At 37.2% G+C, this 19759-nt stretch overlaps 1 protein-coding gene across 1 annotated transcript in view; it reads right to left on the bottom strand.

Moving 5' to 3' along the window:
* Positions 1–9144: 9144 nt before the first annotated feature.
* The window catches only part of LOC311087353 (uncharacterized protein), a 69320-nt gene continuing 58705 nt past the window's right edge, over positions 9145–19759 (bottom strand). The window contains exons 7-9 of the mRNA XM_084120700.1: positions 10199–10273; positions 9981–10049; positions 9145–9866 (exon numbers count right to left, since the gene is read on the bottom strand). Of these exons, the coding sequence (XP_083976826.1) occupies positions 9756–9866; positions 9981–10049; positions 10199–10273 (255 nt within the window). The 3' untranslated portion in view covers positions 9145–9755. The remainder of the gene's footprint in view (positions 9867–9980; positions 10050–10198; positions 10274–19759) is intronic.

Raw genomic sequence — 19759 nt, forward strand, 5'->3', positions numbered from 1 at the left:
TATTTAAAAGAATTTCGTGGTTCACAGTATCAAAGGCTTTTTTCAAGTCCAGAAATACTGCTCCCACTACATTACCTTCATCTAATGACTGTTTTATCATTTCAGTGAGGTAACAGTTTGCCAGCTCTGTTGAGTACCGTGGTCTGTTAGCATTCCATTGACTCCCATTCATTTTGGCATCAGTTTGACAGCGAATAACTTTACATCAACTCTATATTTACAGTAGGCATAATTGTCATTGCGTATGTGTATGCAGCATGAGTCAAATACAATCTTCTGTTCGTGAACAATTGTATTTCATTCATTAATCTGACTATGCGTCCGTGCATTTAATTGCCATTGGCTCGTGTGATAGTAATATGGATCTTAGTAGTATTTTAAGTGATAATTGATTCTATAAACAACTATAAAAGATAAATTTCGTCTTTCTCCGGCTCCCTGCACCGGGCGTAATGCGAAACCGGAAGTGTCTTAGCGTACCCTCACTCATCCGAAATCCAAAATGGCGGCCACGTGCAACTAGCAAATTGGACTTTCAGAACAAGCAGTGGGATGGTTCAACAGTTACCTATTAGGGGGAACACAATGTGTGCAAGTAGATGGCCTCACTTCTGCCTCCCTAAATATTTCAAAAGGGGTGCCTCAAGGCTCAATCCTTGGGCCTCTTCTTTATATAATCAATACAAACAACCTCTGCAATAATATAGATAATACAAACTATCATTACTATGCTGATGATACTGTTCTCTATTGTTCTGGGTCCACATTAGATCAAGCAATCACAAATTTACAATCTGCTTTTAACATCTTGCAACATAATCTGGCTACTTTTAAACTCTAAAAAAAACTAAAGTCATGACTTTCACTCGGGGAAAATCTACTAAAAACAATGTCCCAACCATTTGTACACTTTCTGGTACAGAAATTGAAGAAGTGTTACATTACAAGTATTTGGGCATTACCATTGATCAGTCACTGTCTTTTACATTGCATGTCCAAGATTTGGTTAAAAAACTAAAGTTGAAGTTAGGTTTTTTCTTTAGAATCAATTCTTGTTTATCTTTTGAAGCAAAAAAACAACAACTTGTAAATGCAACATTCTTGTCTGTCTTGGACTATGGTGATATTTTACAGCATATATGCATTCAACCTCCCAGTGTCTTCATGCTTTGGACACAGTGTTTCATGGAGCCTTAAGATTCATCACAAACTTAAAATCTCTCACTCATCACTGTTTGCTGTATTCTCGGGTCGAGTGGTTCTCCCTCTCCGTTCGGCGTTGGATGCACTGGCATCTTTTTATTTATAAAGCAGTATTAGGACTTCTTCCTCCTTATCTGAACACTTACATCCTCCCGAGGTCTGCAGGGACATATCATCTGCATTCACAGGATCTGTTCTTATTGACAGTCCCTAAAGCCCGCACTGACTTTGGCAAAAAGGCTTTTCATTTTGCAGCACCATCTGCATGGAATAAGCTTCAAAATGAACTACAGTTGAAGGAGTTGGTCTCACTTTATTCTTTTAAAGGTTTTTTAAAGGACCTTGCAGAAAGGCAGTCTGTCTGTCACTGTTTTTAAAATGATTTAGGACTCAGGTTTTTTTATGATGATATTGTTGTTTGAATATGATGAGTAAATGTATGTCTATGTATTTACCTGTAAGTGTCTCTATGTCTATTTGAAACCGCGCTGCTGCCACTTGCCAGGACACTCTTGTAAAAGAGATGTTTAATCTCAAGGAGTGTTTTTATCCTGGTTAAATAAAGGTTTGAATGAATGAAAAAACTTGAAAGCATTTTACTATTCCTGCCAAACTTCCATGGTGACAGTACGTTAGTGTTTAGCCTACTACATTAAATCCATTGTGAATGTTTCTGATTTGTGGACTTATTCATGGCACAATGTTTCTCCTTGTTTCCACGGCAGCACTGTTTGATCTAATAGAGATCTACGGGTAATAACGGAGAAATTTGAATGCTTCTCACTAGATCTTGCAGCGATGTTATTATTTCTGTGGCGAATTCAAATGCTTTCTTTAGGTATAGAACTACCTTTAAAGATAACTCTTGCTGCAGCATCTGGATCAGTTGCAGAGGTTTGACTGATGCTGGAAGAGCTGCCAAGATAGCATTACAATAGTCCAGTCTGGATAAAACAAGAGCTTAGACAAGGAGTTGTGCAGCTCTAATAGGAAGGGCCTGATCCTCCTAATGATGAATAAGGCAAATCAGAAGGATCACACAGCAAAGGTTTAGCTGAAGCCATAAGCAGTTCTGTCTTGGCAAGGTTGAGTTGAAGGTGAAGGTCATTCATCCAGCAAGAATCTCCATCAGGTAGGCTGAGATGCGAGCAGCAACCGTCAGATCATCTGGCTGGAATGAAAGGTAGATAATATATGTGTCATTAAGAAAGTAGTGATAGGAAAAGCCATGTTTCTAAATGACAGAGCCTAGTTACAAAAAAAAAAAAACAATAGATGTGTGGAATCTAACACAATCGTGGTCTTAGTGTAGCAAATCCAAACCTTGTGCACACTTTTAGTGCAATCATATGGAATCAGAAGACTCGGCCATTATGATTTTTTAAAAGTTAATTCTTCCCATATCTTGTTTGCCATGATCATCTGCTTTCCACATGACCTGAAATCACACAAAAGAATAAGTTTTAAAACTCAGTATTACCATTTACACATGTCAGAATATGTTCCATTGGGACAATGCAAAACCTAAACTGACTATGATCTGGAACTGAGCTGGAAAGGCTAACATTAATGTTTTGAGCTGCCATGTGATTTTAGCTAAGTTACATTTATAGAAAGTAAATGAATATGATTTACTGTGACCTAGCTGCATCAGTTACACCTAGGGGTTCATCGTGTTGTATTCATATTCTAGTCTTCCTTTTTTAGGCTTTCCTGTATCATTATCAACAAGTACAGTATTTCGTTTTCTTAACGGTCTTGATAGTTAGTCACGTTAACCATTACGAAACAAACAAACAAACAAAAACACGGTAGGCCTATTTTTAGTAAAACTGTGGCTATTATAATGGCAATAAATCCGCCAAAAACGTGGTTACTGCTACAATTTTACTATAATAAAATCAAGGATGTTTTTTTAAGAGAAGAGTTTTCAGCTTCCATACAGTGTTTCAAAATGTCCTGCCATTTAAGATATTGATTTACTGACTATCATAACGACGATTTTATACACAATTGGACGGACTTTAATATGAATAATAAGTCTACTAAAGCTTGTTTTAGGTCTTTAGAGATGTTGGTTTAACTGATCTTTCTTAAAACAGATGGAAAATTGTAAGACGCATGCTGCATTCTCAGTGTTTTGCCCTCCAGCTCTCGATGCCAGTTATGACTGAACATCATTTAAGAATGCTAACGTTTGCTTGGAAACTGTCAACTTAACACAAATGTAATATAAAATATCGTTCACATGTAGTATGAGACTCTTACCTCAGCCGGTGATCGGTTGGCATGATGTCCGCTGTGACGATCCAGGCTCACTGAAAAAGGGCGCGTTATTTCCGAACGGAAACTTATGTGTTCAGCGCTCCTGCTCATGGCTGCTCCTGACGAATACGATTATAGCTTTGACCCACTGTGATCACAATCCACTTCACGAACGTAGACTGAATTCAAATCTCCCGCTTGCCCTTGACACAGATCCAAACAGTCCAACAAATAGTTTTTACATTTCTTGTGAAAGGGCCGTCTGTCAACAAATTCTCTAATTTTTGCATATCTTAGAGGCCAATCAGCTTGTTGTGTAGGGGAACTATGTGATTTTTTTTTTTTTACAGATTCCTATTTTAACGATCTGAAACGCAAGTATCAAACGCGAAACGCAAATAACTTTGTGGGCGGATCTCGGTGCTGTCAGTATAATAGCGCTGTTGCTATTATACCGACGGGATAAATTACTCTTGCGCCCGACGCATATCTAAAAAGGGTTGGTCTGAAGTAGCTTCATTACTCATAGGTGTGGTTTGGGGGTACACTGTAAAAAAAAACATCATATGTCAAGCCTGCATCATCTAGAGTTTCATGACTTAACTAGTGACTTATAACACAAATCATCTTCATGATATTAAAATCATCCCGATCATAAGATCATAATTGTGCACAGCAGTTGTTGACCAGATATGATGGGATTAAAATGACTATTGAACTCATCAGTGATCTTGACTTTGAGCTTCACTTTTCATTTCACGTTTGTCTCTCATTTGAAATTTCACTTGATTTAATGTTTCTTTTAGACCTGATGGACGTGAACAAGAAAGGAAAAACAGAAGCTAAAAATTCAGTAAATCAAGTCTGAAGATTCACATGAGAGTTCACACTGGGAAGAAGCGGCTCAGGCTTTCGCTCTGAAATCACATCTACTCTCATTCTGAAGAAAGACCATTTAAATGTGGTCAGTGCGGTAAACAGTTTCATTGAGGATCAGTCCTGAAGAAACACCTGAAGATTCACACAAAGGAGAAGATTCATTCGTAATATTACAGCAGAAAAGACACGGCGGTGTGTGTTTCAGTGCTGGAAGTCCTTTACTACAGATGATGAACTGAAAGAGCACCAGAAAATTCACACTTAATATAACACTTTAAGAGAGACATTAATCTTATATAAAATTTTAACTCATTTGTCATTATTTTTTATTAGAAATGTTATCTAGTTTCTCTGCCACTTCTACTCTTACATGCAAACGCAAGATATACTTTCATGTATCTTTGAAACTGGACTCTTTTCTTCTCTTCTTCTCTTGAGATGCTTTGACTCTTAAAGAGAGAGATCTGTCTAATTCACTTTTACTTTCTTAATGTTTGTATTTGCTTCATATAATGATTGATTAAACTGATGATAACTGATGATCAAAATTTTTTATTTGTTTGATCATCAGTGCTTTTTTCGATTATTGTCTTATGTTGTACATATTGTACACTTTTTCATTGTATGCTTGAAATAAAATAATAAAATAAAAATAAAATAAATTAAACTACTCATTTTATCAACAACTCATTGTTATTGTCCGTTTTTATTTTATGCTCATTTTGCTTGAATCAGGAATAATTTGTTCTAAAAGCCATGAAATATTATTAGCTTTTTGATTTCTTCATGTTGTTAATTTCTCATTAGAGATTTTAAATACCTAATAAATTATATTTCACCCACACACGATTGACATTGAATGAGATTGCTGTCTGTCTACATTATAAACTGCTTCATCCTTGATATCCAGTATCATATATACATTTCAAAGAGTTTGTTGTAGTCAGTTTGATGTTTTATTCACATCATGAGGCTTCATGAACTCCGAGACACTAATCATTTCAGTTTATTTAAAACTGAAAACTGTGTTGTTTAACGTTCATAGTAATTCTTCTATCTCACCACAGCTTTGCACAACTAGCAGAACGAGAGCAGCTGGAATAATGAGAAGCCGCGTGTAATCCTTATTGTTTTTTTTTGTGTGTGTGTGATTATGTTGATGTTTATAGATGTTTTGTCGTTGTGAACAGTATTTGGTGAATTTGATCATCTACCGTTGACACACACCTATGAGACGGGGCCCCTCCCACCAGCAGTGATGTCATATACGAAAATTTGTTGTGCACCTGCTGCAACCAACTATTAATACCAACTCTTACCGGATACCTGGCCAGTAAAGAAAATAAGATGAACTTATTAAGATGAAAAACCGAAAACGAACATGACTTTAAAATGGACCTACTCACTTGCAGGTAAACAAAAATGGGAGAACTTAAAAAATATATATATTTTTTTGCCTTAGGATTGCAAGTGTCCTGGGACGGGTGAGGGAGTGAGTGGAAAACCCACTGCTGAAATTTGGCCCTGTTGTGTTCTCATGGATGAGGTGTTGGGACAGAGGCACATTAACACCCCCTGTCCTCATTGCCTCCATCCCTGAGGACACAGCAGGGCCGAGCTCATGATGAGGAGGAGACGGAGCCAGTACCAGCAAGGAGAAAACGAGACCGATATAGGATGAGCTGATCGATAAGCTGATCGAGTTAATTAGGGAGGACATAAAGTTTCAGAGAGAGGAGATGAGATCACAGGAGAGCAATACCCCATAGATTTTCTATAGGGTTAAGGTCAGGCGAGTTTGCTGGCCAATTAAGAACAGGGATACCATGGTCCTTAAACCAGGTACTGGTAGCTTTGGCACTGTGTGCAGGTGCCAAGTCCTGTTGGAAAATTAAATCTGCATCTCCATAAAGTTGGTGAGCAGCAGGAAGCATGAAGTGCTCTAAAACTTCCTGGTAGACGGCTGCGTTGACCTTGGACCTCAGAAAACACAGTGGACCAACACCAGCAGATGACATGGCACCCCAAACCATCACAGACTGTGGAAACTTCACACTAGACTTCAAGCAACGTGGATTCTGTGCCTCTCCATTTTTCCTCCAGACTCTGGGACCTTGATTTCCAAAGGAAATGCTACATTTATTTTCATCAGAGAACATAACTTTGGACCACTCAGCAGCAGTCCAGTCCTTTTTGTCTTTAGACGCTTCTGACGCTGTGTCTTGTTCAAGAGTGGCTTGACACAAGGAATGCGACAGCTGAAACCCATGTCTTGCATACGTCTGTGCGTGGTGGTTCTGGAAGCACTGACTCCAGCTGCAGTCCACTCATTGTGAATCTCCCCCACATTTTTGAATGGGTTTTGTTTCACTATCCTCTCCAGGGTGCGGTTATCCCTATTGCTTGTACACTTTTTTCTACCTCATATTTCCTTCCCTTCGCCTCTCTATTAATGTGCTTGGACACAGAGCTCTGTGAACAGCCAGACTCTTTAGCAATGACCTTTTGTGTCTTGCCCTCCTTGTGCAAGGTGTCAATGGTCGTCTTTTGGACAACTGTCAAGTCAGCAGTCTTCCCCATGATTGCGTAGCCTACAGAACTAGACTGAGAGACCATTTAAAGGCCTTTGCAGGTGTTTTGAGTTAATTAGCTGATTCGAATGTGGCACCAGGTGTCTTCAATATTGAACCTTTTCACAATATTCTAATTTTCTGAGATACTGAATTTGGGGTTTTCATTAGTTGTCAGTTATAATCATCAAAATTAAAAGAAATAAACACTTGAAATATATCAGGCTGTGTGTAATGAATGTATACATTATACAAGTTTCATTTTTTGAATGGAATTACTGAAATGAATCAACTTTTTCATGATATTCTAATTATATGACCAGCACCTGTATATGACCAGAGTCCAAAAGTATAGCCAGAAATGTGTCTTTTTAAAAGAGTGCCTGATCCTCACTGTTTTCCTCTGGGATTGGGTCAGGAATTGACTGAATAATCTCATCAACCCTCTGCTGGTAGATGCTGGAACAACACCATCATGGCAGTAACATCATTTATTCATTGACAGATAAAGCCAATGCTTCATGTTAAATGTTAGTGTTCATGTGTGTTTAAAATCTGCTAAATAAAGAGAAATAGGACTATCACATATGCAAAACCTCAAATGATCTCTTATAGATCCTTTAACTGAGAGAGTTACTCAGGAGAATAGAGAAAGCCAAGATATGCAAGACTCTGAAATGGACTTCAAGTGTAGCATTCAGTGTGATTTCCAGATGATGGAGATTTTGCAGGATGCATTTGAACACGTTCAGAGAATAGCTCTGTCCTCAGAATAGGTTAAAGCGCTGATAAAGCTGTGAAGCAGATTTGAGGAAGTGTCTAGAGACTGTGAAACATGGTGTCCAAATGTTCAGCGTTTCCTTGTAGCTCAGAGGGTGGTAATGGACTCTCTTGTCTAGTGTTTAGTGCTGTTATCATCCTAGGTCCCCTCTATTTTTTTTATTTTATTTTATTTTTTAAAAATTGAAAATCAGTAATATTGTTTTCCTCAAATAGCTTTGTAGTTCCTGCCAAACGTACTTCTGTTTTCCAGTGGCGGCTGGTGGGTTTTAAAGGTCCCATTCCATGGATTATTTTTATTATTTTATCATGTTTCCAGGGGTGCCCTTATAATGTTAGTATGTTTTTTAGATCAAAAATTGTTATAATTTAGAAATAAAAGGCATATTTCCTAGCCTGATTTCATTCCCTGGTTTGAACACTCTGTTTGAAGGGGCGTGTCTGCTGTGAGACTTCAGTGTAAACGCCCTCTGCTGTGATTGGCTGAAATGCTTGCATATGAAATATCTGGCATTACATGTGGAACTATCTGGAAAACTTTTACTATTACAGCTATCATACGTTTTTACTATTACAGCTATCTGGATTAACGAATCGTGAGAAGTTTTTTAGGTATTAAGATCTATTTCAATCACATAAAAAATTACAGTGAGCGTTGAGCAGATGACAGCCTGTTGATCGCGTGAAAAAAGATCTTATCATTGCAACGCAGTTTCTGCACTCACTAATGATTTCACCAATGCAAACATGAGGCATATAAATACAGTAAGAGCTTCGTTGTGCAGTGTAACAGTCATTGATTTCATAACGAGTTTTGGCAAGTGTCCAGATAAACTCGCGCTGTGTGATTGATTGACAGCTTGGACGATTGTAAAGGGATTGTTCTTTGATCGCTTTCTGTATATTAATCACAGTTTAAATAAGATTATTTTCATCCTACTAAGAGAAACGATGTGGAGTTGATCGCTACTTCCATATTAAATCACTACTTGTACTTACCGCTTGCTGGAATATAGTTGAAATTGTCCCCTTCGTCAGTATGAAACGCTGAGAGAAGCCTGCTTGATATTAACGTTATCCCAGGTTAGAAAAACAGTCCGTGGTGAAATGGACAGAGCAAACTAACAACTTCGAATTAAACTTTTGCGGTATCCGATTATAGATAAACATCAACCACGTCTGTTGACATTTCGCCATCAATACGCCTGTGTTCCTGTGGGCGAAGGTTACGGTTCTAGTGACATCATTAATGAAGGAAGTAGAGGGGTGTAGTCCAATCGAGCCGTTTTTTGTAGTCAACTTCTGTTAAATAAAATATCTCGCTTGGCATTGAACTTTGAGCGTTATAATTTTACAGATATTATTTATACTCTAACAACAACATTACACACTAACTAAACTTTGAAACATGGAATCGCATGCAACGGGACCTTTAAAATAGAGGGTTTTTAAAAGGAGCAAGTTTAGTTACGTCTGTTTTTACAGGAATAGAAGAGACAAAAACTTTTCTTTTAACTCATGATTTTTCATGCTCTTTATTGTCACATGTGAAAAAAAGAAAGAAATAACTGACATTTAATTTTGTGACATATACACACTGCAAAGTCAAATTTTAGAATATTTTATGAAGATATAATGTGAGCAGACACTGATGTAATTCTCAGACGGACATCTCTCTGTAGAAGAAACAGCTGATATACAAGCTGAAGCAAGAGGATCATTTCAGCATGAGCTTCTGCATGAAGATGAAGGTTTTCAGACAGAAATCCAGTGGATAAACAGACTCCAGTCATGGAAGAGGCTTGTGAGACACTAGATTGAGTCTGGCCTGTATGAAAACACATCAGGGCTTCAATCTCTAACTTTACTGTAGCTGTGATGATATAGATGAGATTCTGTGCTCTGACCAGATGATGATTCACAATAAATCTCATTCATATTCACAGGACATTCAACAAATATCTGCTCGTTCACACACACATATATAATTCCTCCAAACCCCAGAGAGATGAAATCTTCCCGTCTGCTCCTGATATGATGAGCTCATGATCTGTATCATTAATGTTTATTTGTGAAGGTCTTGTTCTTGTTCACAGAGGCGTAAAGTTGATCCTGCGGTTGATCTTCTCTTCCTCTGATGGCAGAATAAGTCACTGTATCATCATGATCCTGAAGAACAGATTCTGTCCATCAATGTTTGAACCACAGCGATTATTATTATTATTATTAGAGCATGAGCTTCATTTATCTGAGAGTCGAACTCATGTGCTGGTATCTACTCACATTGAGTGATTTTACTGGCTTTGTATTGGATAAAGTGACCTCAGAATAAGTCACATCATCTGTCTGCTCCTAAACATCAATGCAGACGTGCAGAGAGTCAAGTTTAACACACAGAACAGACATATCTCTCACTATAATATGTAGAATAACACAAAAGCTTTTAAATCACATTATTGAACAGACAGTGAACGTAATGTTTGATGATTTAGTGGACTCACATCGGCTCTTGCAGCGGGAGGAATGGACATGTTGATCGTCTCATTCGCCCCGTTATGATCATTCTCATCTTTGACCTTCAGAACAAACAGTTAAACTGCATGAATGACACTTTATTGAGCTTTAAAGACAGTAATCAAATCTAAATCACTGCATTACTGAACTCACCGCGGAGTCGCCAGTCCCTCTTTTATTATCTGAAAACAAGAGCCTCATGAAATATGAGTATTTATGGAAAACACAATGTTAAGTATTAAGCTTTTTCAACAATCAGATTTTGTTGAAGCATTAAAATGAATAATAAAAATGATTGTTGACTTGATAACTCTGTGATATTGACATTACAGGATTTCTCATCAGGAATAAACTTCTGTTTGAGAATTTCATATAATCCACATGTTTCTATGATACTTACAGTCTGAACATGATGTGTTTGTTTGCTCATCTGAACTGTTTTTAATTGTTGTAAAGGAGTAAATCTGAAAACTCACCAGCTCTTTTTCTGCAGATCAGCCAGAGAAGAGCAAGAAGGAGAACAGCGACTGCAGCGACAGAAATCACTATGACTGAAGAAGAGATCGAGCACAGAGTCAGAGACGGACAGGGCAGATTGGGGACAACTATAGACAAAGACAAAACACTGTGATTATGTACCTTGTGTGTTTCTATTCCAATGATCCTGAGAGTCTGTGAAAATGAGGAATGGGGACAATTATATACAAAGACAAAAGCCATTGACAATGATGACATGCTTCATGGTATTATAAAACTCATGGCTCCCAGCATGCATTGCGGCATGAAGCATGTCACACCCATAGACTGTAAAAAAATATGGACATAGTGTCACCCGTAGGTTTCTGAAGAGCATTTTTGAAGCCTAAAGTAGGCGGAGCCGGCCGTCGCCATCTTGGCCTTGCGTCACTCCCGGATAACAGAAAATAGGCAAACAGGCGGGGCGTGACGGGCTTTGGTGGAGCTGAGGAACCTGGCCATAGATATGAGCCTGGCTATCTGAAATCACCTAGCTCGACGTGATCGAGTTAGCTGATGATGTAAAGCCAATTAAAAGTTCCTATTTTTGCCCTTCGAAATATTATAATAGTTAAAAGACATGGCTACAAGTGAGACTGTGTATTGTGATTCTGTACTATTCTGCTAGTTGAAAATGTATTATGCAGTAACTTAATATTACTTTGAGAGTGTGTGTGTGACAGTGATTTATGTGCATACATGTCAGTCACTCTTTCTTATGGCATCGCTCGTCAAGTTCGTAGAGAGCTTATTCAGTCCATTTTAAATTCTGATTGGCCGCCTCTCAAATGGGTTAAACCATAGATATATTGCCTTTGAAGTGCAAGTAAATGCGCTAGAAAATCCGCGCTCATTCATGTGCATTTATAGCACGGACGGAGAAAGCGCCGACGCCTGCATGATTTCATCTGACGGTACATAAGAATATTATAATCAATCTGTTCCGTGAGAGCAGAACGAACGAACCTTTATTGACGTTTTTAAATTTGAAAACTCCAAAAAAGCAACAAAATTGTCAGACATCCATTAGTGCATGTTCACAGAGGAAAACAACTGAAATACAGCGCTGGTTGTTCTCTCGAACGATACTCGACGACAACGACGGAATCCAAAGACGTGGGCTTTGTACCCAAGTAATGGGTGTATTAAATTGTATGAAATAATCCCGAAAAAAAGCACAAACACTGCAGAGAAGGCAAGTTCAGCAGCTAACACTTGCTGAGGTGAAGTGACGGCTAACAGCAGACAAACGGCTAGCATTGACAGCGGCAATCCATCTGTCACTCAAGTGGCCACACCCTTAAATTTAAATATTAATCAACTAAACGGATGAGTTATAAAAAAATTCACTTCCCTCACAGTTGTTATGAAGGGCAAAATTAGCTGTATAGACCAAAGCCACATAGAGATCCAGGCTGTAAACATGTTTTTTTCTGCTGTAAAGTTGGTAATTTTAACATGGGGGAGATACAGATTTGACTCACTTCTGCAGCCAGCCTCAAGCGGCCAGTCGATGAATTGCAGTTTAACTCACTTCCGTGTTGGTTTCAAGAGAGAGACGGGGAGGTTGCCGCTTGGTCACACCACACAACTCTATATAGTATGATATTAGACTTTTATGTAGATTTTTTTTTTTTATATATATATTTTCTCCAACAGCCCAAGCATACATACGGGCCTATATAATGGTGTGTAAAACAAATGTATAATTTATAATCAGCTCCATATTGGATTCCAAGTGATCAAGGGCTTAGAGCATTTCATTCAAACTCATTTCAAGAGTTCTCCAGTAGTGGACACTCGTGCAACATTAGCGAGGGATGAGCATAAAAAGTGGACGTAACCACAGCCTCGTCCTGCATCTCAAATGTCCATACTATCCTTCCTAAACAGTGTGTGAGATTAAAATAAGTGTCTCAAAGCATAGTATGTTGAAGAGTGTGCCAGAAGTCTCCGGATGGTCTACTATTTCCGGTGGATTTTCGAAGTGTGGATCCGTGCTCACTATTACGGCTAATATTACCCACAACCCATTGCGCCTTGGAGGAGGAACTGCAAACACGAGTAAAAAGTGTTTTTAAAAAAAACTACAAAACATGGCGATATGCACGACCGATTGTGAGAAATTTAGATAAAGGTTTGAGTGACTAATCAAAGTTTAACCTGATAGAAAATATTTATTTCATGTTATCCATGTTATATTTCATCTGCAATAACCATGTGGACTTTTATAAAGATCCGTTTGGCCATTAACTTTTAAATGCATCATTCTGCATTAATATGAGGAGAGTCTCCGCATGAAAGACCCGCGACTGCAGATCAACGTGATTTTGCATTTCTCTCCGATACGGTAGAAAATTAAATTAAATTAAATGTGGAGGACTTTATCTTTGACAAGATGATTGACAGGTCAGTTTGAGTGACAGGATGTGCGTAACTAAGCGACAGAAAGCAACCGTTAAAGACGCAATTGTATGACGTGGTAGTTTGTCCCAAAGCTTGTCTACTCTTCTGCTACACACTCAAAAGTATGCACCTTTTCTTCCCAAAAAGAGTAGGCCTACATACTTGTGTTCAGTCGCAACACCGGTTTCATCACTTGCCCACCGCGGCACCAAAAAAAAATAAAAATAATAATAATAATAATATTTTACGCAATTATTCGCAAAATACGTTTTTTCTGTAACCCGTTGACTAGCATTGTATGATCACGCTCTTATTAATTCTTTTAAACCATTCAAGCGCGACAAGACTAAAGAGACCGCGCTGCCCTGTCTATTACACACACACGACCCGCGTCAGTATAGAGTTCTCTTTCGGGCTTGAACAAACCAGAACACACACAAATTATGCCAAAATGTCCATTTTGTCGAGTGTCCTCATAAGGGCCGTCTTAAATTATTGAAATAAAGTCTTAAATGAACGTAGAGATTGAGAAAATGGGACGCGTGTCAGATCGCGTCTCTGTCAGCAGCGGCTGGTCTTAAAGTGTCATTAATGTTAATCAAAGAACAAAGGTAAGAGAGTAAATGACTCACTCAGACCCGGCACCAGGAGGATTATTATACCGGTAGCCTAATAATAATGAATGCACTCCGCTATCTGTTAACACATCTCCGGTGAACGGTTTCTTCTAGGGCTGTGCGATATATATCGTGAGATTGTTATGCGCATCTCGTCAGTAAAGCCGGTTCCTTGATTAGTAGTAAATCACCATCACCTGCTTTCAGATGAAGCGGCATTTAGGGCTGATGAGATAATTAAGTGATTAATTTAGTGATGATTGAGCATTATTGAAGACACCTGATGTTAACAAGCAGAATCACTGAAGAAGAAAATCACAGATTGTAAGTTACCATTAAGGTGATGGGTGTTTGCTTTAGTTGGGCTCTAGACCATTATATGTTTACTTTAATATTTGCTGATGTTTGTCTGCTGTTATTGATTTATAACAGTTAAATGAACAAAGTTAAATGTTAACTTATAGTGTTGGTTATGTTTTGACATAATCATGCTGTGATCTGAAAAAGGAAACTTATTGAGATAGTTTGGTTTAACTTGTTTGCAGCAGTTTTGTGATTCTTCAGCCTATGATTATCAGTACTTATAATTCAATATATTTAATAAACATTGTTCTGATCAAAAGACATTCAGATAAATTAATTTAAAACACAGACATCAATAATCAGCCTGTGAATCTCAACAATGGTGACAATAATAAAGCATGTTGCAGTGGCTGCCACCAATCACAACTCATTAATGGCTCCCATCATGCATTGCGGTATGAATAAATTATGATCTGAATTGTCTATGTAATTTACTTTTCCTAATTGAATATTCTGCTCCTCACCATTGTTGAGATGCATAGACTGAATCTTGACATCTGTGTGTGCCTAAAAGAATGATTTTTTTTAAACAACTTTTAAGAAATCCTTTATATTATATCAAAAATTCTGGGCATTTATGCAGATTCACAGTTATGCTGTAATCAACAAAGAAAATTAAACAATAGGCCTACCGTTTTGTGGCTCTGTAATGTGTCGTGACAGATTGCCTCAGTTAAAGCCAAGTTCAAATCCACTGACGTTAATCTACTTAAGCCGCCTTACCACTGCACATGACATTCGCATTGGATTGTCGCATTACGCCCCCTGGTGTCAGTCGCGGTCGTGAAGCAACCGTTACCCTCGGCTATTCACAATGGTAAAATGAATGATTTTAATGAATGTTAAGCATGCATGAATATATCCACACAAAACAAATGACCCTCAATACATCTAATATAAAAAAATAGTTGATTTTATAGAGCTAATCAAAAATTGATTTAATAATGATAAAACTATATTTTACAGCCATAATTATTAATAACCGTCATTTTGCAGGAATAACGTTTACATTAAAGTATTAAAATATTGGTAATTCTAGCTTAACGCTCATAGTTTTTCACATCCGGTCGATCGGTCACATACGGTCTATCCGCAGAAAAAGCTCAAATCGAATCCGAAATTTCCGCATACGCATATGATCGGAACTCCCCGTAGCTCCAGTGCGACTCTCCATTGGAAATTAATGACTTCCGGTCCGAAGGCTGTCATTTGTCGTGTGGAAAGGCGGCTTAACTCTCCTGACTGCTTTGTCGGACAAAAATGGTGGATATTGATTGGTCAGACTCAGATCGCATGTCAATCAAACCCCCTGCGAAGGATGAATTGATGCTAATTTAAAAGTGAAAGTGAAGTGCACACTGCCGCACCAGCTTTTTGTAAGCGATCTAAACAATTTTTTTTAAAGAACCGGAGTGTTATATGAACACACTACTCTCACTTTTTATACTAAAAATATCATAGAATATGCATAGGTACGCTAATTGGGACACACCATAAAAGTCCATGAAAAGAAACTAAAACAACAACTCAATGTGACAATCATACTGTAGAATATGACAGTCATATTTTGATTAGTTAACACTCAAGATAACCATATTTTAACTTTGATCATCACATTACATAAAAAGTTAATATTTTTGCTGTCAAGTTTCAATTCCTTTTTTATTTCCAGCATCACGTTTTGGACTGTTACTTCACTGCAGTTCATTAGTTTGAAGCAATGCTTTGAGTTACTCTTCTGTGAGAGTCAAAGAAGCTTTTGTTCCCTCAGTTTGTTCTGGTTCAGTGATACTGATAGACCTTAGTGTTACTGACATTATGAGGGTCTTCTTACACTGTTTTCTCACCTGAATACTTGACAGTGTATCTGACTGAGGTCTCGAGTTGATTTATGTGAGTAAGCTGACATCTCCACTCTCTGTTGTTATCTTCATTCAGGAGTGTTGTAGTCAGAGTGATGATGATACAGCAATATTGATCTGATGATGATGATGATATCTGATATCTGGAGTCTGTCTTCAGATCAACACTAGTCTGATTCACCCACAACAGCTCAAATCCCCCAGAACGAACCCAATAATCACAGGAGTATCCAGCATCTGTATATGAATACAACTGACAGGAGAGAGTCACAGAGCGGTATGGACTGATCTCAGTCTGTGAGGATGAAGATGATGATGATGATGATGATGATGATGATGATGAAGACGATGATGATGAAGATGATAATGATGGGGACACTGAATCTGAACACAAGACACAAATCACAAACTCTTCAATCATCATCTGAGTTTAAAGGGAGAATCTGCCCTTTTAAAATTCATCACATAATCATAAACTTACCATGAAGAACATGCAGATAAACATGTGCATCAGGTCCTTGTATGTCATTCTGTCCGTTTTTCACATATTGTCGGCAGGTGTATACTCCATAATCTTCTACTGTGACGTTCTTGATGTTCAGAGAGCAGTCAGACTCCAGACTCAGTCTCTCATGTCTCTCTGTGTCTTTATTCTTTATCCCTAATTTAATCAGTGCAACTGTTGCTGAAAGACTGAATCTGCTGTAGGTCCATGTAGTTTTAGATTTGCAGCCAGAAAGAGCATTATTACAGGGCAGACGCACATTTCCACCAGAACTGATGAACACAGCCACTCCACTGGTTCCTGAAACACAGTATATCTCAGTGATCATTATTATTAATAAATGAACACAATAAAACACACTGAGAAAAACAATAAGTAGAATTTACTCAATTTTTATAAGGCAAGTTTTTGCACAAATTTTTTTCAAGTAAATTTCACAATGATGGAAATTAAGTAAATCTACTTAACTAAGCCGAGTAAAATTCACAAAGTGAATAAGTACATATAACTTGGCCTGTTAAATTATATTGAGTAATTTTTACTTACAAATCTGATATAATTAATATAATTAAGTAAAACCACTTGATATTTTAAATACATTTTACTTGTTTTATGCAGTGCTGGTAATTATTTTAAATTCAATTAAATGTTACTCTTATAATGTGACAAAATAATACTGTGACAATGTGCAGTTAAGAGTAATTTATTAAGAAATAAGCATATACAGAAACCTATAATGACAATAATAACAATTCAGTGTGTTCGGTCTCTCTCTTTGTCCCTCTCAACCGGTTTACAGCAACGGAGGCACAAAGGGCTGAATGCATTTGAGAAATATCCTGAAATTAAGAAAAGAGAGAGAGAAAAAAACAATAATCAGTAAACAGCTAATACTTTTAAATTAAAAGTTAATTAATTTGCATTCACATTATTCATTTCATTTAAACCAAATCATTAAAAACATCCTGCATGACCTTACTCTCATAGTCAATTTACACACATTAATGCTAACATGTGACACACAGCAGATATCAAGGCTACGAATTAGGAATTTGGGAGTACGAATTATTGTCATTTACAACGTGGTTACGATTTAGTAAAAGCAGGGACCATTTAATAGATAGTATGCACGATTTAGCAAATGAATGAGGAAATGAATTATACTGTGCACGATGAGGGAACGAGAACCTTCTCACTTAGGCCTATTGTTAATTCGTGGCCAATATTTGTCATCTATAAAGAAAATTGCACACAAAATAAATATTAAACAAAAAGATCATGATTTAAGTGACATATTCATGGTTTTTAGGCGTAATTACTGATAAATCGTGTAAAACGTAAAGTTTAAAACTGAGAAAAAAATATGGCTAACGTCTACAAAGTTAACTCGTCATTAACCCTCTTGAGTCGGCAAAAGCGCCCGCGCGTAGCAGCAAATTAGACTTATACTCCGTCATTTTTGGTCATAAAGATTACAGACTTAAGAAATATGAAAAAATAAACTGTTAAATGTCTACTTTTTCCACTTTCAATCGAAATAAAACATTGTGCTTTTGTAAAATAAAGAAAATAAACAGGGTGCTTTCTGCCTCTGCCTCTCCCTTAACTTTTTTCTGGAGCACGTCTCTAAACTTAAGAACACTAAACTTTTCAAATGTATAGCATGAAGTGATGACAAGACAATCGTTGAATTAATCAAAAAATCATTATAAATCCGTAATATAATGCAGTTTTTTACTGTTGCTTACCTGTCGAGAGCCGTTGGAGTGGAGATTCGAAATCCCTCAATCATCGCGTGTTTTCTTCTTTCTGCGCATGCGCAGATTCCTTTCTTCAAGGACTAAATTTTACTTGATTTTTTTAAATTTGCTTCAAGTACTTAATTAATGCATGTAAATATGCCAGAGAGTCAGAAGTCAATTTCACTTGTCTGTTGGATGTCTAATATTTACAAGTAAAAAATTAGTATATAATTAGGATTTACTTAATATACTAAAGTTTTCATTTTTACAAAATTATTCTTAGCAAAAGATACATGATTTTTCCTGTTTTATTTACTTTGACATAAAATCATTTTTTACAGTGCATACCAGCATAAAAAGCAGAAGTTTTAAATCATAGTATTTTTCCTCACTTAAAGCAAACAACACACTCTCCAGAATAAACTATTAGTCTTTATCAGAGAGCTGTTCAAATCACTGACACACTCTTAATATGAAGATAATTCTTCATCATCAGATGTTTGAGTGACACTATGTCCAGTATCAGGAATAATACAGTATGATCTGTGTGTATCAATACACAACTCTGAGATCACAACGTGAATGTGTGCAAGAATAAACTGAGCATGTTCAAATGAACTCTTTCCAGACTAATTCCACTAAATGTCTTTAGAGAAAATACAGATTTCTTTACCTGTGAGAAGTGAAGAGAGAATGATCAGTCCCAGCAGACACAGATCACACTTATCAGACATTTTCTGTTTCTGTCAGTCTTTCTCTTCATTATATATAGTTACAGCTCTTCCTTTAAACATCATCATCTGCTCCTCCTGTGGTTTTTATCTTCCTCTGATCTGATCAAATGAGTGTTTAAATTCTGCTAGAGTTGCTGTTTAGTGACACAATGTCACAGTGAAGTGTTGCTTTAAGTGCGTGTGAAACGTGTGAGAAGTGCATACTGTGAACACACTGTCTCACACATCTGCTCTGAACAGTTTATTGGCTACTTTTGCACACGAGAGAATTACTGTTAGTCTCACTTCTTTCTTTTAGCAGTTTCCCACATGCTTTAAATATAAAATCTAGAAATAAAATCATGACATTATTAGTAATAAAATTAGTTTGCTACTGAAAAGGTTTCCACTATCCATGACTAACTTGTAGAAAATGTTACCAGTTTTTAATGTATTTTGAAATGATTAACATCAGCTCTAGTTTGGTGAAACAGAAAGTATTTGCACACACTTCATGAGCGTCTGTAAAGCAGATATTAAATGTCTTCAGGAAGAGTTTCTACACATGGATTATAATGTTCTGCTTTACTCTTATGACTCGTCTTTCACAGGATTCAAACCCAAGGTCTTCCAGCTGAGCTACTGAGCAAGCTTAATAAGTTATTATTAATGTGTGTGAAAACGATTAAAAATGCTTGCTGTTTTACTGCCTCTAGTCTTCATTTCGTTTAGAAACTGCAGTAATATGTACATATTGGTACGTATTTTGCGTTTTGCGACGTTTTTTCCAACGAGTCAGTGTTGGCTATATTTTATGAATACAT

Source organism: Abramis brama (genome assembly GCF_963993115.1).
Source record: "Abramis brama genome assembly, chromosome: 1".
NCBI classification, from domain to species: domain Eukaryota; kingdom Metazoa; phylum Chordata; class Actinopteri; order Cypriniformes; family Leuciscidae; genus Abramis; species Abramis brama.